This window comes from Protopterus annectens, chromosome 11.part0 (genome assembly GCF_019279795.1).
Source record: "Protopterus annectens isolate FY-2018-M chromosome 11.part0, PAN1.0, whole genome shotgun sequence".
Lineage (NCBI taxonomy): Eukaryota > Metazoa > Chordata > Ceratodontiformes > Protopteridae > Protopterus > Protopterus annectens.
The window spans coordinates 200,084,910-200,102,520 of record NC_056745.1 but is presented as its reverse complement, the minus strand read 5'-3'; the positions used below and the strand labels follow the sequence as shown (position 1 = coordinate 200,102,520).

Sequence of the window (17,611 nt, the reverse complement as noted above, 5' to 3'; positions counted from 1 at the left end):
TTTTGAGCTTATTTCTAGTAGGCACAGCAGTGTTGATGCAATCACTGGCATGGCTGTACAGAGTTTCTGTGAATAATTCTGCATAGGCTGCTGTAATATCTGGGTTTGGATGGGATTGAGATTTTGACAGGTCTTCCCTTAATAAAAGACCATTTGGCATAATGATTAAGGTTTTTGCCTCCTATGCACTAGGTACAAAATTCAATCCTGACATCTGGCTAATGCCTGTTTGATGTTTGCATGCCCGCCCTGTGTCTTTGTGGAGTTCCTCTCACCTCTGAAAAACATGCTGAGTGTTTCCATCTCAAACTTACCAAAGAATGGAGCTGTGAGCAGCAGTGAAGGCTATACATGGTGCTGTATAGGGGAAGGAGTTGTACAGGCCAACCACTTTGAGCATCTACTGTGGTGCACAGTATCTTCAAGAAAGGAGACCACTGATCACAGCCTGCATGCTGTGGCAGGGTTAACTACTTGACTGTGTAAAATATCACTCTAGGTGGTTCAGTCATGTTGACTAATGTCAACAAAAACGGGCATGGGCATTTGCCGATAAGTGGGTTGAGGACCTGGCTTGCTCCGACCTATGCCGGAGACCCATGCTAATGTTGGGAGGGGTTTGCGTCCCTATTGTCCAGTGTGTTACCACCATAAAGCCCAGCAGCCCTCAGTCAATAAGGTACTGTCCAGCCAGTGTCTTGGGTTACCAGGGATAGCTCTCTTGAGTAAAAGCTGGCTGTAAAACCAGTCAACCTGCCAAACATGAACTAAGAATTGCTCCACTCGATGTAGGTTCACTGACAGGAAGGTACTTGGAATTAGATGACATAGTAAGGGGGAGGCTGGACATCTTATCCATCTAGAAGACAAGATGGAAGGGCAGTGCACCAAAGCCACTTGGCTTGGGATTTAGAATCTACTACTCGGGAGGGGACAGGCTAGAAATGGTGTGGGAATTGTAGTGAGGGTTACTCTTCAGAAGGCAGTGCAGGATGTCATCCGAATTAGTGACAAACTCATGCCAGTCAGACTCCAGCCCTAATGATGGGGGGGGGTCATAATCTCAGCCTGTGCCCCATAGCAGGGCTGTGACAGTGAGAGTGCATTCAGACACCAGTTGCAGGATGTACTAGAGCAAGCAGGATAACATGAATTGGTGTTGATAATGGCTGACCTGAATGCACATATCTGGATAAACTGAACAGGATATAAGGACTGCCTGGGTCCACATTGGTGGGGCAATAGGAGTAAAGAAAGAGAGGCTATCTAGACTTCGGTCTGGCAAATAGCTTGGTAGTAGCCAACACGTTTCAGAAAGAGAGACCATAGCAAGATCCCATACAAGAGTAGCCAACATGCAGCTTCAGAGTTCCTCCAAGTAAGGAAGGGGATTTGGAGAAAAGTCAGTGATTTCAAAGTCAACCCAGTGAAACAGTTGGCCCACACCATAAACCATTGCTTACTACAGTCCGCCGCAAGCAGTGTCAGAGAAGGCTCTAAAGTCAACAGAGACAGGGCTGAAGACCTGAAAGTTGACTGGAGAGAAACCACAACAGTTCAAGGAATTACTCAGGGCTCTAGCACCTCAAGAAGTTGAAATAGGTGAAGTTGAAGAATGGCAGTGCCTCAGAACGATATGTGTGAGGACTACAGAACAGATGTGGCTGAGCCAGGTATGGAAATAAGGTACATAAGGAAAGCTGGTGGTGGAATACTGAAGTCCAGGAAGTCATCAAAAGAAAAGAGTGCAGGAAAAAGTGGAAAATGGAAAAGACTTACCAAGCTAGGAGGGACTACTGGTTGGTTAACAAAGATCCTAAGCGAGGAGTTGCAGTAATGAAGTGCAACGCATCGGAGGCACTCTACCAGCTTCTGGAAAGTGAGTCGGTAGATGGCACAAAACTATATCAGTTTGCAAGACAAAGGTAAAGAAGACGGTCACCAAAAGAGATGCCAACAACACCCTGCTCACTGGTACGCAGGCCATCAAAAGCAGATGGATGGAATAATTCCAGCAGCTTCTGAATGTAGAAAGCCCACAGAAGCTGTACTGCCCCAGACACAGCCTATGATGAGAGAAGACGAGAAGCCCACCACAGAAAAGTAAGAACAGCACTAAAGAAAATGAAGCCAAGGAAAGCAACAGGCTCAGACAAGGTCACAGCAGATATGATAATTATGGTGGGTGAGATAGGGGAGAAATGGCTCCTGGGGATACTTGTAGTAGTGTGCAGAGAAAGGTGCATCTCCGATGAGTGGAGAATAAGTACACTAGTGTCAGTATTTAAGAACAAAGGGGACATTCACAATTGTGGGCAGTACAGAGACATCAAAGTTCTGTCACATTTCATTAAAGTTCTGGAGAGATGGATTGATAAATGAATACAGTATATAGTTGTAGAAAGTTAGATAGGAGATGAGCAGTTCAGACTCGGATAAAGATTCAATCCAAATGACCTGATGTTTGCAGTGAGACAGTTGAGAAGAAGCTAGACATGAGGAAAGAGTCTAAATGGGCATTCCTAGACTTGGAGAAAGCATATGACAAGATCCAAAGAAAGCTGATTTGGGCAGTCCTGTGGTGGTTAAAAGTCTCAAACATTGGTAGAATTCGTGCAGGCTATGTACAAGGACCCAATGCCTCAAGTATGAACAGAGTTTGGTCTCACAGAAGGGTTCCCAGTGGGAGTGGATGTGCATCAGGGTTCAGCTCTGAGCTCCTTGCTGTTGATGATGGACTAAATTACCAAATGGGTTGGAGGGGACAAATCAACAAAGTCGCTGTATGCAGATGATGTAGCATTACAGGCAGAGTCTGAGCAAGAACTTCAGCAATGATAGGGGGATGGAATGCAAAACCAAAGGCACATGGAGTGAAACTGAGTACAGGTAAGACCGTTGTAATGGCAGCAAATGGAGGAAATTGGAATAAACTGGGAATTGAGATAAAATGGAAAATAGTGGAACTGGTTACTAGCTTAAGTATCTAGGAGGGGTGGTTGAGAAAAAGGGATTTCTGAATGAAAAGGTCAAAGGTAGAATTAGATGGGCTGCAGCCAACAGGCATGGAGTGTCGGGTGTAGTATATGACAGAAGAATACCCAAGAAGCTGAAAAGTAAGATGTACAAAACAGTGGTGCGACCAGTGCTATTGTATGGTACAGAAACATAGGCTATAAAGGCAGAGCAGTTGAAGCTAGAGGTGATGGGGATGAAGTGCCTGAGATGGGTAATAGGATGCACACTGTGTGACAGACAAAGAAATGTGGACATAAGCGCAGAAGCCAGAGTAGCTCCAAGTGCAGAAAAGTCAAAGAACAGATTACAGTGCTTCAGCATGTGCAGAAAAGCAGAAAATCTGATGATGGTGATTTGGGACAGACGGGAAGAAGGCAAGAGGAAATGAAATGCAGCAAAAAAGTGGATGGATTATGTGAGAGACCTATGACAGTCAGGCATAAGTGTTGAAGGCAGGAGAGTGGCATCCAGTAAAGGCAGGAGAGTGGCATCCAGTAAAGGCAGGAGAGTGGCATCCAGTAAAGGCAGGAGAGTGGCATCCAGTAAAGGCAGGAGAGTGGCATTCAATAAAGGAGAGATACTGACAATTGGCACAACACCCCAACCCCATGTAGAAAATGGTGGAAAAAGAGGGGATGATGATCCTTTAATAAAAGGTAGTTTGCCTTGGAGTAGTTTCTTACTGTTACAGGGTTTGCTGGGGTTACAGCATTGATTCTCATCTCAAAGGAAACTGCTTTATGTGCTGACCTTACCAGAGAGGGCACGACACTTGGGGGGGGGGGGTATTTGTGATTACCAGGTCCAATATATTTGTATCTCTAGTAAGCACATGCATGAAGTAATCCAGAGTGTTTGTGTTCACAAGGTCTAGGAATCTCTGCACCTGCACTTAATATAGGCATATTCCTTTTGAAATACATTTTCATCTGTTTTTGGAATGAGGATGCAAAATTTTTGTCCTAGATTTTTTAGTGGTGTGGGTAACCATGCTAACTTGTGAATTTGCTGGATATCTCTTACTCTTTTTATTGGAATAATTTGTTTTTCCTTTAGTTAATGGGTTTCCTAATCTGAATTTTATAATTTGATGGAAGTTTACCCTGTTCTACTGATTTATTACAACTTGGTGAAAGAACAATTTTTCAAGCATAACTGGTTGAAAAGCCACTGAATGGAAATAAAATTGAATGCAACTTTTTTTGCAGGAGGAGGAAGCACCTCAGCACATTTCACATGGGGGACCAACCCCCCCCCCATCCCTTGAATTTATTCCAACTAGAAAGTCACACAAACACGAAAAAGGGAGATGTATCTCAAAACAAAGGAATTGCTTCAGGCATACAGTTTACAAGCTGCACAGGCAGTGATTTCCTCTGGAAAATTTTCAATTCAATTTTGTCAAGTTGTACCAATGAGCAGTAGAAGAGGAGCCAGTTACCCATCATCACAGGAGATTTAACTTGTAGTTGCAGTGAATTATGTGGTACCTGTTGCTGGTAACATTTTCGGAGTCAGCAGTGGTAGCAACTCTGTCGTACTGGGGGGACACAGTGGAATATTTTCTGTACTTTCTCTTTATTCTGGTTCTGTTAATGTCCAGTGCTGTAAATGGTGTTGGGGCACACAGACAGATTTCTGTACACTTCCATGCATAACCTTTGAAATTTCCAGAATGTCTGTGAAGCATCTTGCTTTGTAGGATTTGAAGTATTACCCTACCCCTGAACTGTAGAGCATCACTATGTGATTTTTCCCCGGTCATCTGTTCAAATGCTTCATTAGGTGCTTCTAAATTAACTGAAGAGGCAGATGTCTTGCTCTGTGCCAGCACCCTGCTGATATATTGTATCTTCTAATTATTTAAAGCTTATCATGAATAGAAATAGTCATTGCCTGAGGTGTATCTCATTGCTGTAATTCCAATACAGACTGCATTTCTGTGAACTGCTGGAAAAGCTGATAGATTTGCTGTGAGCTGCAAAGTTGGAATCTATTCCAAACTGATAAGTACACTTTTTGCACTGTGCTGTATTTATACACTCGCCTATTATTTGTAGTGGTGCTGTATTGTTTCTGTCTCTTGTTGTCTCCACTGTGTTTCTCCCACCCACCCTTCTTGTTTTTGTTTTGGTGTTAATCTTGGTGGCTTTGAAACTGCCCGCCCATCTTGTAAGTTTGTATTTGGATACTTCTTCTGGGCCTATCTCATTTGCTCACTCAACTGAGTGCAGTGAGGTCATATTCTGATTTCAGGCACTCCTACTGTGTACAAAGAGAGCATTTGAGAAGGACAAACCCTGTAGCCTCTTAATCCTGATGTGTTGCCTCCCTCAAAAAAAAACCAAAACTAATATATATGAACATATATATATATATATATATATTTAGCTGCTCTTACTGTAACTGTCTTAGTTGCTGTTCTGCGTGCTGTTATCTGTTCAGTTATTCTTACTCTGCACTTCACTGCTTGTTAGTAGCCTTCTAATTTAATGACTTCTGCACATGTTTTTTAGTCATTAGTTAATTTAATTGCATTTAATTAAACTATGTTTGCTGTAATATTGATACGTGTGCTAGCCTGCACTGCATTTGAATTGTATTTACTACTGTTTTGGCTGCTTTTCTGTAAAAAAAAAAAAAAAAAAAAAAAAAATAATTCCCAGCTTGTTTCCTGCCTTTCCTGTAATTTGTCTATACCAGATACAGACTTACTGTACCCAGGACTGTTTGTAAGCTCCTGACCCCCCCCCCCCCCAAGCCTTTCTTTGTTGGAGGGAAGCCTTCTAGCTTATCAATGGGAGTGGTAAGCACTAGGTAGCCTATCTATACCACAGGAGGAGAGGTTTCTGACCCATAAATTATAGTTTATTGGCCGTTTGGGAAGCTCTTCCATCTCTTTCAACCTGCTGATTCAAAAACCTGTATTTGTGCTTGTTTCATGCCTTTCCTGTTACTAGTCTAGTCCAGGTACAGATAGATTTGCTGTATCCAGGACTCTTTGTAAGCTTCTGAGCCCCCCAAGCCTTTCTGTGTTGGAGGGAAGCCTTCTAGCTTATCAGTGGGAGTGGTAAGCATTAGGTAGCCTATTTACCACAAGAGGAGTGGTTCTGGCCCAGAAATTGTAGTTTATTGGCCATTTGGGCAGTTTTTTTCCATCTCTCTCAACTTTCTGGTTTTAAAGCCCATGTTTGTGCTTGATCCCCACCTTTCCCATAACTAGTCTAGTCCAGTTACAGATTTGCTGTATCCAGGACTGTTTGTAAGCTTCTGAGCCCCCCAAGCCTTTGTGTTGGAGTGCAGCCTCTTAGCTTATCAGTGGGAGTGGTAAGTAATAGGTAGCCTGTCTACCACAAGAGGAGTGGTTCTTGGCCCAGGAATTGTAGTTTATTGATCATTCGGGAAGTTGTCCATCTCTTTCAACTTTCTGGTTTAAAAGACCACATCTGCGCTTGTTTTCCATCTTTCCTGTAACTAACCTACTGGAAAACACTAGAAAGTCTTAAACAGATACAAGCCTTAAGAGAGACTTTGAAGTGATTATCAGTTTTCTGTATTTTCTTGCTGTACTTAACTGTTTTCTACCTAAACGCTGATTTTCCAGCACTTATTGTGATTTAAAAGTTTGTTTTTTTCCCATATTCTACTTATTTGACTGCCTGCACTTTTAAAAAGTAGTTTTTTGTTTAAATAAATTGTTTAACTGTTGTAGGCTACACACTGAAGTGCGCTAGCCTTTTCTGATAGATTGTAGTCGTTTAAAGCTGTTTTAAGTGTACTTTTTACTGTTTTTGCCTTATTTTTTCAAAAAAAGCAAAAAAAAACCTTTTCTTGTTTCCTGCCTTTCTAAGCTAGTATAGTCCAGTTTTCAGGCTAGTGCTGAATTCAGGGCTGTGTTAAAAGTTTCTGAGTTGCCCATACCTTACTTGGATAGAGGGAAGTTTCTCTGCTCACCTGTGAGAGAGGAGAACTTTGAGCAGCCATCTGTCCCTGGAGGAGTGGTTCCGGCCCAGAAGTTAGTAGATTAAAAACTGCGTTTGCACGGTTTTGTGCACCGGGCAGCACCGGTTAGCTAGGGTTAAATTATTCCCGGCTCCACTAAGTCTCCTCTTCAGTTTTTCACTTGAAACTAGTCTAACTCTCAACCTAAGCACTCAAAAAGCATCCTACAGTCTAGGACTTGCTCAGACCTAATAGCAAACACTAATATACCCCGACACTTGACTGTCCAGCAGGGCAAGGCTCTTTATCCACCCCTCATCAGCCAAGCGACCAAGCAGCTCATCCTACTATTCAGGCATGACCAAAGGGCAACTTCAGGTGTACTCTCTAGTCCAGCTGGTGAATCTGGGTATCCTGAGGCAATGCTACAACTGCCTCATGTACACAGACAGCCCTCTCCTCCTACCACAAAACACTAACATATGCAAGAGATGCAGTTATGCAGCCAGACTGGAGGCTAAGGTATCTCCACCCAAGACTGGAACAGACAGTCATGAGGAGAAGGTTAACACTTGCACTACACCTCCAGCCTCAAAAAGACCTACTAAACCAGCACTGGCAAAAAATACACATAAATACACTAAATCATACTCTGAGGCTCTAAATAAAAACCTGCAAAAGCATCCGAGAGCTCCAAAGCAGACACCCACAAAACCTGCACCTCCCGTCACAAACCAGACAACACATAAAACACAAAATCAATATGCCGCACAATCACAACCCTTAAGACGAAGTAACATACCTAACACACTGGTAATAGGTGACTCAATAGTCAGGCACACTGATGCCCCATTCACTAGGCTGGACAAGGAGAAGGTTACTGTTAGCTGCCTGTCGGGAGCCAGAATCCGCCACATAACATAAGCACTCAGGTCACTCCAGAACAAGTACAAATATAACTTTGTCATTGTTCATGTTGGTGTGAATGACCTGAGACTTACCTCCGTGGACTACATGAAAAGAGACATGGAAGAGCTCTCTGATCATGTAGCCCAGGCGGGTATGACCCTGACCCTGAGTAGCATCCTGCCCTCACCAAGAATGATACCTCATTATAAAGAAAAAATGATCAATTTCAACAATTGGCCAAGCTTCTGGTGTCATTCAAAGGGGATCCAGTGTCTGTCAGCCTGGGATGACATGTTCGACAAGACGCGTTGCTTCGCAAGAGATGGCTTGCATCTGTCACCCCTTGGCTTTCGAATACTGGCCAAGGCTTTTGCTGCCCCCATAGTGCCTTTTTTAGGCAAGGCTCAAAATTCAAACCCACCTCTGTAAACAGCACAAGTAAAAAAATGAGGGTTATGCTACTCCACGACAGGAGTTTAAATCTCAAAATGCATGCGTTTGAAGCACTCCTAAGTATGGAGAACGTCTACATCTGTGCAGTAACTGAAACCTGGTTCAAGGCTCTAGAGAGCACTTCAGCACTACTGGGCTACACTCATACCACACATTTCTGCCACAGAACACGGACCGAAACACATGAGGGGGTGTATCCATATTCATCAAGGATACCCACACCTCCAGGTTAGTGGTGCAGCATGATAACTCTGAGATCATCCATGTGCAACTAACATCAGGCAAATCTGCAGTGCAAATTGTGGCCTGCTACAGATCACCCTCCATGACCCAGGATCACCACTCTGCCTTTCTGGAGACACTGGAAAACATGAAGGTCCTACCAAACACCCTGATATTGGGTGATTTCAGTTACCCTACTATTAACTGGGAAAACTACTTCAGTACAAACTCCCAGGCTCACCGCTTCCTGGAATTTATCAACTCAAATGCCCTGGATCAGCTGGTAAACTCCCCTACCAGAGGCCACAACATATTGGACCTGGTCATCACCAACATGGGCGACAGGTGTTCCGTACCGGAGATCAACCCATCACTGGTTAGATCAGACCATAAACTAATCACCTTGGATGTCCACACCCCACCACCACCCCCAACCAAGGAAGCCACAGTGAAAAACTTTTCTAAAGCAAACTTCACCTTACTTAAGGCTGAGATGGTAAGTTTCACAGCCCACACGCTAAAGGATAACACTGCCCAAGATACAGAATCTTTTACAGTTGCACTCTTATGAGCACCCGCAAGGATGCATGGATCGTGCCATCCCTAACAAAACCAAGACTCACTCCCCTAAGAGAAGGAAACCAGTCTGGTGGACCCCTGCCATAAACCGGTTATACAACATGAGGAGGAAACTAGTTCAGAAAAAAAGCAAATCCCAGGAAGGGAAAACATCCCTGATCAGTATCAGTAAGAAACTGAGGTCCCTCATAAAATTATCCAAGGCTAACTTTGAAAGAAAAATAGCCAAGGATTCGAAAGATAACCACAAAGCCTTCTTTAGCTATGTCTAGAATCTAAGTGGCAACTCGCAGATATGGTCTGAGCTAGTGCAAAATAGCACAAAATATACTGAACCTACTGATATTGCCAACATCCTGGCAGATAGATTCAGTGCAAACTTCACCTCCCTCTCACCTTCAAAAGGGTCCACAACAATACCGGAAAAGTATAGTGTCCTGGAAATCACAGAAGCACAGGTGAAAACAGCCCTTTCAAAAGCCAAAAACACAGCATCAGTGGGGCCAGATGGTGTCCCAGGCTGCGTCTTGCACGAACTACAGAACAAACTAACCTCCCCACCTAAACACGCTGTTCAACCTCAGCCTCTCCACAGGCTACGTGCCTATAGAACGGTGCACAGCAACGGTTATTCCGCTCCACAAAGGAGGGGCCACAACTGGCCGTGATAATGCCCCATAAGCCTGACTAGCCTAGTCTGCAAGGTTATGGAGTGCATCATCATGGAACTCATTAACAAAGACATTGGGAACTTCAGAACACTTGACCCGACCCAGTTCAGCTTTGTTAAGGGCAGATCGTGCCTACCAAACCTGGTTGACTTCTTTTAGACAGTCACCAAGGCCATAGACGAGGGAAAGGTGGTTCACGCAGCCTACCTTGATCTCACCAAGGCGTTCAACACCATTCTTCACTCGAATATTATAGAAAAACTCACTAGCCTGAACATAAACCCCTACGTCACAAGATGGGTTGCCAACTGACTTAGACAGAACTCACACAGTAAGAATAGCGGGCTCCAGGTCCGATTCTAAACCAGTCACAAGTGGTGTCCCGCAAGGCTCGGTTCTGGGACCCCTACCATTCGGCATATATTTCTCAGAAGTACAGGCAAACACAGGAGGTCTATGGCTAACCAAGTTCGCCGATGACTGCAAACTGGGAGTCATAATTGACTCCCCGGCTGACACGGACATCCTTCAAAAAGGCCTTACTGAGACAGACATCTGGTGTCAAAGTCATGGCCTCAAGCTAAATGCCTAAAAATGCATAATCATCTCGTTTGGGGAAAACAAAACACCCACGAATTACCACATAGCTAGCAGCCCCCTTAATACAGAAGAGGTAATAAGAGATCTGGGGACCCAGGTAGATAGTAATCTCTCCTTTGACAATCATATTGCCAAAGTAGTTAGGAAATCCTTCTATGTGACCCATCTAATTACTAAGGGGTTCGCATCAAAAAATAGAGGTTATACTGCCCCTATACTCGTCACTCATCAGACCCATCATAGAGTACAATGCCCCATTTGGGATGTACCTCACAAGACACTTCCAACAGCTGGAAAGACCACAAAAGCACCTCACCAAGAGGATTACTGGCCTCAAACATATGTCCTATGCAGCCTGACTGAAAAAACTCCACTGTACTCAGTGGCATATCGCTTACTCAGAGGTGATGTAGTGAGCTAAACCTCGCCACAACAATAAATAGAACATGTTGGAGAGATAGATTCCTGTCGCAGAGACTCCCCATGCTTTGGAACAAAATTCCTAACTACATTAGGCAGAGCCCCTCACTAACACTCTTCAAGAGAAGCCTTGACGAGTGGACGGGTAACAGAAAATACACCCGTGGGATCACTTCATTGGCTCTGCTTGACAGAGACTCAGTTAATTAATCAATGGGGTAGCAAAAGTCGACACACTGGCTAGGCTTAAAAATGTCCTCGGGCAGATAACCTAGTACCTACATATGAACCTATAATCAGGAGAGCTGTTGCTATGTTATTTTAGCTTGTTTTAGTGGCACAGATGTCCTTCTCTATAAAGAGAAGACTTTAAAAATAAAATAGCTCTAGTTTCTAAGCATGACTCTTGTTTCCTGTATCTGCAAGTGCTTTTAGAATGGCAAACTTGTTTTTGCTTGTTTGAGACTGCTTTTATTTCTTTAAACAGCATGGTACCGTAATTTTAACACCTTTGTTACTGCCTAAACAGAGTTGTGGACAGATTAATTAAGTGACTACACAGGATTCTTTCTACTGTGACTGTTGATAGCTGCTGTTGTCTGTCTCCTTTTCCCCCAGAAAATGTGTGACGAGGAAGTCGAGGTAAGGTTCCCATTTCCTTACAAGCCATACTCCATACAAGAAGACTTCATGGAGGCACTGTACAATGTTCTAGAAGATGGCAAGATCGGGATCTTTGAAAGTCCTACTGGAACAGTAAGTATGAAACATTTTTGTATGCAGACATATTTAATATATGTCTCTGAAGCTGAATATGCATTTATTAAATACATGTGCACACACTGGAAGGATTAGATGCGTCATGTGTCATATATGTTAATATTTATACTCTGTATAAATGAGGAAGCTCCATTGAGGTCATATCATTGACATTAATGAAGAGAAAATTGTGTTTTTTTACAGTGTCCCTGTATGGAATTTAGAGGGGTAATAGTACTGGAATTGTCTTGACATCTTCCCTTTTTATGATCTGTCTTAAAACATGGTCATGGTTAGCTGTTCACCCTGCAAAATGGTCCACTTTTAAGCTAGGTCCTGAAACTGGCGCTATCATCTGATATATCTTGTCATGTATACTTAGTCGATATAATCCTTTTCTACTGTGCACAGCATGTCACAACTACTGTATGACTAGTGCAATGTAACGAGTATCCCCAGTGTTGCTGTGCTTTGAGTAACCGTCCCTAGCGTGACATGATGAATGCACTGGTGTGGTTCTCCTCTTCCATTGTTGTATTGTATGCCTATGAACCTACACCTATGATAAAGTCACTGCTGTATGGCTGTTGCATTTTAGGCACTGATTCTCAGTTTCAGTGCTGAACTTTAACGCTCAGAAACACATTCGCTCTGACGTCTTGATTCTCATTTATTGTGTGAGCAGTTAGTACAGAGAACTAAGGGTTTGCGTTAATGGCCACAACTCCGTTTGGTTTCATCAAGGGCAGGTCATGCATAACCAACCTCTGGTAGACTTCCTTAAGAAGGTCACCAATGCAATGTATGAGGGCAAAATAGTTTACACTATATACCTTGACCTGGCCATGGCATTTGAAACAATCCCCCACTCCGGTATTGTTAACAGACTTAAGAGGTTAGGTGCAAACCCTTATGTCACCCAGTGGATAGCCAGCTGGCTCACAGATAGGACCCAGGAAGTTAAAATTGTGGAGACCACCTCTACAAAGAGGCCAGTCACAAGCAGAGTCCCTCACGGATTGGTCCTGGGAATGCTCCTTTTGGCATTTACTTTTCTGAAGTCAAGGCCAATTCATTGGCCTCTGGCTGACTAAATTTACAGATGATTGCAAATTAGGAGATGTCATTGAATCACCCACCGACACAAATGTTCTCCAGGAAGGGCTGACACAGACAAACAACTGGTGCTAGAGCTATGGACTAAAACTAAATGCCAAGAAATGCATAATATCTTTCGGGAAGTCATTCACCACTGGTAACATATCATATTGACAACACACCCCTAAGAGTTGACACAGTAGTCAGGGACTTGGGGACATACATAGACAGTAATCTAGCCTTTGACCATCATGTGCCTACAGTATTGAGGAAATCCTATGTTGTGAAACTTTTATAAACAAAGGTATGGCATCTAGGTCGAAGGAAGTCATTGTTCCACTGTATTTGGCATTCATAAGACCTGCCAGTGAGTACAATGTTCCCTTTGGTATGTACCTGACCAGGCATATCCAACAAGTGGAACGTCCACAGAGGTTCTTTACTAAAAGAATACAGGGCATAAGTAACATATCCTATGCTGACAGCCTCAAGGCCCTATCTCTGTATTTTGTCTCCTACAGGATGTTGAAGGAAGATCTATGCCTGGCATACAAGACATTGTCAGTCCCCACCCTAATGGACCTCCTGCATATCCACAAAACAAACAGCACCAGACTTACTTGCTCTAAAGACTTAAACCTTGCATGTGATATAAATAGGACCTGCTGGAGAGACAGGTATGTATCTCCAAGACTACCCCTTCTCTGGAACAGGCTCCCCATCCATGTGATGTAGATTTCCTCCCTAATCCAATCTAAGTTTAACTTGGACAATTGGATGGGGAACAGGAAATTCTTCCCTTGTTTGGCACCCATGTCTCTAATGGACACAGGCAGCCTGTAAATGGTTCCTCTCCCAGGCCCTTGCTTGTAAATGTTTCATCTCCCAAGACCCTGCTTATGTTTATCAAGGGTACTAGAACTTGTCATTGATTTGGGATGCATGGCTAGGCTTAAAAAGGCCCTTGTGGTCGTTAGCCTAGTAAACACCTATAAACCTACAAATGCTTCCTGTAGTCAACAGTGTAGGGGTTTGTTTCCTTCAACCTCCATTTGTGTCCTGTGTGAATGAGCAAATCACTTATCCAAACAGTCCTAGGTTGCTCTAGAAAGCAGACACCTATGTCCAGTAGCCTTCCTAGTTAATATTTGTAAAAAAAATAAAAATCAATACATTGTGATGAAATGCGTCCAACATAGTTATCTCCATGAAGGAAAAAAAAAAGCCCATAAGAAAAAATGTTATGTCCTCATTTTACAAGGCATTAAAGAAATAACCATAAACTAAGAACCAGTGAGTCAAATGTAAACTCCAAAGCTGGGACAAAGGAACACCACTGCAGCATGGAAAGAATAAATCAGTATTTAATAAAAAGGGTATAACAAAGACTTTTTCAGAATTTAGAACAAGACAAAACAATTCACATTTCAATATCCCTCCAATCACAAGTCAAACAAAAAATGACCATAAATATCACACAACGTATGAATGTAATTTTAAAACACTCATGATGGCCAGGGTGAGTGCAAGGATTCAGCCTAATCTGCCACCTGAGTTATTTTAATTCAATGATGTCATTCCTTGGACCACCCCTCACATCCTTAATAATTGTATCCAAACCCATGAAACCAAAAATATGACCAGGGCAGAGTGAAACATGTTTTGCTAAAGCATTGTTCATATTTTGTTTTTAATATCAAGCATGTGCTCATAAATTAATTCTTTGAACTTTCTTTGGGTTTTACCCACATAGAAACACACAGTGCAAACACTGGGACAGATAAATAATCACAACAGAGTTGCAGTTGCAAAAGAATTTAGTTTTGACAAGCACGCTATTCACTTTAACCTCAGTTTGCACTGTAATGTGCTTGCACTGATTACAGGTATCACATCTAAAGGTACCATTTTTCCTAGAGGAAAAACCCACATTGACATGGTTGCCTACTTCCAAAATCTTTTTAAATGGTCTACCCTTTCTATACACTACCTTAGGTGCATTACCAAGGGTATCAACAAATCCCTCAAAACAAGAAGGAATAGTCCATTTTTTTCTCAAAATGTCAACAATCTGGGCATTATCCACCGTATAGGTCGTAATAGCGAAAAAAAAATTTTGTGGGTTAACCTTTCTATCTCTCTCAATCCCATTGTCATCATTAACATTAAGTAATGGAATATAATAACCATTCAACCTTTTCTTGGTAACATCTGTCAAAATGTGACGTACTAAGGTAAGTGGGTAACGTAACCAGATAACAACATATCCACCAGTTTTTTTAGCAACTCAAACGCGTGTCGTCTTCCGTCCATCCTAGAGAGAGAATATATTAAAAAAAAACTAAATATGAACAATGCTTTAGCAAAACATGTTTCACTCTGCCCTGGTCATATTCCTGGTTTCATGGGTTTGGATACAATTATTAAGGATGTGAGGGGTGGTCCATGGAATGACATCATTGAATTAAAAGAACTCAGGTGGCAGATTAGGCTGAATCCTTGTACTCACCCTGGCCTGAATGGCAATTTGTTCATCATGAGTGTTTTAAAATTACATTCATATGTTATGTGATATTTATTGTCATTTTTTATTGTTATTGTTTTTAAAGAATTTCTATTTGCGTATTACTTTTTGCTTATATGGGGGTTATTAACTTCCTTGAGAGGTGGTTGGTTGTTAGGGTCATGTGACTTGTTAGTGGAGGGGTATTTAAATGTGAATTGTTTTGTCTTGTTCTAAGTTCTGAAGAAGTCTTTATTATACACTGACGAAAATACTTAATTTCTTTTTTATATATATATATATATATATATATATATATATATATTAAGTATTGATTTATTCTTTCCATGCTGCAGTGGTGTTCCTTTGTTCCAGCTTTGGCGTATGTATTTGACGCATTAAAGAAATATGAAGTTTAGGAAATGTATAACCTCTGTAAATTTGTATTTTGCATATGTGTAGATTGAAGATGGCATACACGACTCACTAAAAGTGCACTGCCACTTTGTGCATTATAAGTAGAACATGAGTAACCTCTGAAAGTTCAGAAAATAGTAACTGGATGAGTAGTACATCTAGCAAGTACAGGCACTCTTATAAGACAAAGTAACAAAGTGTCAGTGGCATTTCGGATAGCACACCCGCCTTTGGTGCAGGAGGCTATGGGTATTCTTGCCACACCAGGTAGATTGATTGCTGAAACTGCAGTGCAGCTTAAGGGGGTTGCTGCGCTCCTGAGTGGGCCATCTTTCAAATGACTAAACAGAAGCCCATCTACTTGAGTTGGTGGTAGCTTAGGTGGATGTAAAATATCCCATGGCACTTATTCAAAAAAATAGGGGAAGTTCCCTAATGCCCTTCAAGTTCCCCTGAAAAGAGTCTACTAGCCTAGTGTGACTAACCCAGTCAACAAAGGACGAATAAAAATAAACATGAAAATACAAAACTGTGGAACATGACGTGAGAAATATGACAGGCGACAGTCCATTGTTTGAGGTGGCCAAATAATTAATAGGAAAATGAGTTGCTGTGCAAATGAATAAGAATAAAAAGACTCTCACAGTCGTAAGAAGTGAAAGGGCCTATAAAAGTAAACATATAGACCATGTGGATTTCAAGGATAGGACAAATAAAGGTAATGAAAGAATTTGAGGAATATATGGACCTTAAGCTTGTGCAAGACATTGCAATAGGACAGTGTTCAGCATCTGTCATAACGAAAAGTGTAATATTATGGTGTCAGTACTGTGAGGGTAAGAATTAGTGAAAGTGACTAGGAATCACAAAAACTGTCAATGCACTACCACTAAACAACCAGAAGCACAAAAATCAGTGGTGCAGTGGGGATTAACCATGGAACAAGTACCAAAGAATTTATGATCACTTTCTCACCTTTATTTGTAAACACAAAACCTATAATTCCCATCAGACCACCTATAGAACAGTAAGAAATAATAAAAACTTTAATCCCAACAAGTTTCAGGACGAACTTAAATCATGCAATTGGTCTGCCCTAAAACACTTGCCCCTAGATGAAGCTGTTGCTTACTTTAACAATAAATTCCATACCATCCTCGATTCTCATGCTCCTGCTCTCTCCACTAGGATCAAAACAAAAGTTGCCTCATGGCTCTCTAAAGAAACCAAATCAAAAATCATAGTCAGGAATAAGGCATGGGCTACATGGCGAGCTACAAAAGCCCCTCTAGATCAAATTAAATTTCGGCAAATAAGGAATGAGACAAAAAGATCCATCTTACTAGATAAAAACTATTACTTCCATCTCCAGCAAGGAAACCAAAATAACCCTCAAAAATTCTGGGCAGGTATAAACAAACTACTGCACCCAGGTGAAACCACCACTCCACCTCCCTAAGCCTCTACTGATAAACTACCAGAGGATGTCGCTAACACCTTTAATAGTTTCTTTACTGGGACTATCCAAGCCCTAGCTAGCCAATTACCCCTGAACTCCACTAACACACAGGATACCATTCCCAGTACCCAGCCCTCCTTCATCTTCCAACCAGTCTCTACATCTTTCATTCATACTCTAATCAAAAAACTAAAACCTTCTACCCTAGCTGCTGACCTTCTCCCTGCTAAATATTTACAAAAAGCTGCAGATACCATACCGTAGCCCATTTCCATTCTAATTAATCAGACCATATCAGAAGCCACAGTCCCCTCTATCTGGAAAATATCTCGTGTCATACTCCTCCATAAAGGTGGTAGCTCTACTGAATTATCTAATTAATTATAGACCCATAGCCATCTTGTCATCTCTGGCAAAAATCATGGAAAAGTGCATCCACAAACAACTTCTGTACTTCCTAATTCAAAACAACCTGCTGGCTAAATCTCAGCATGGCTTTAGACCACACCATAGTACCACCGCAGCCCTCCTCACCTTCTCTAATGATATAAACCATAACAG

At 42.0% G+C, this 17,611-nt stretch overlaps 1 protein-coding gene across 1 annotated transcript in view; it reads left to right on the top strand.

Moving 5' to 3' along the window:
- The window catches only part of DDX11 (DEAD/H-box helicase 11), a 1,280,855-nt gene that overhangs the window by 89,728 nt on the left and 1,173,516 nt on the right, over nt 1-17,611 (top strand). Inside the window, exon 2 of the mRNA XM_044087617.1 lies at nt 11,433-11,570. Within this exon, the coding sequence (XP_043943552.1) occupies nt 11,436-11,570 (135 nt within the window). The 5' untranslated portion in view covers nt 11,433-11,435. The remainder of the gene's footprint in view (nt 1-11,432; nt 11,571-17,611) is intronic.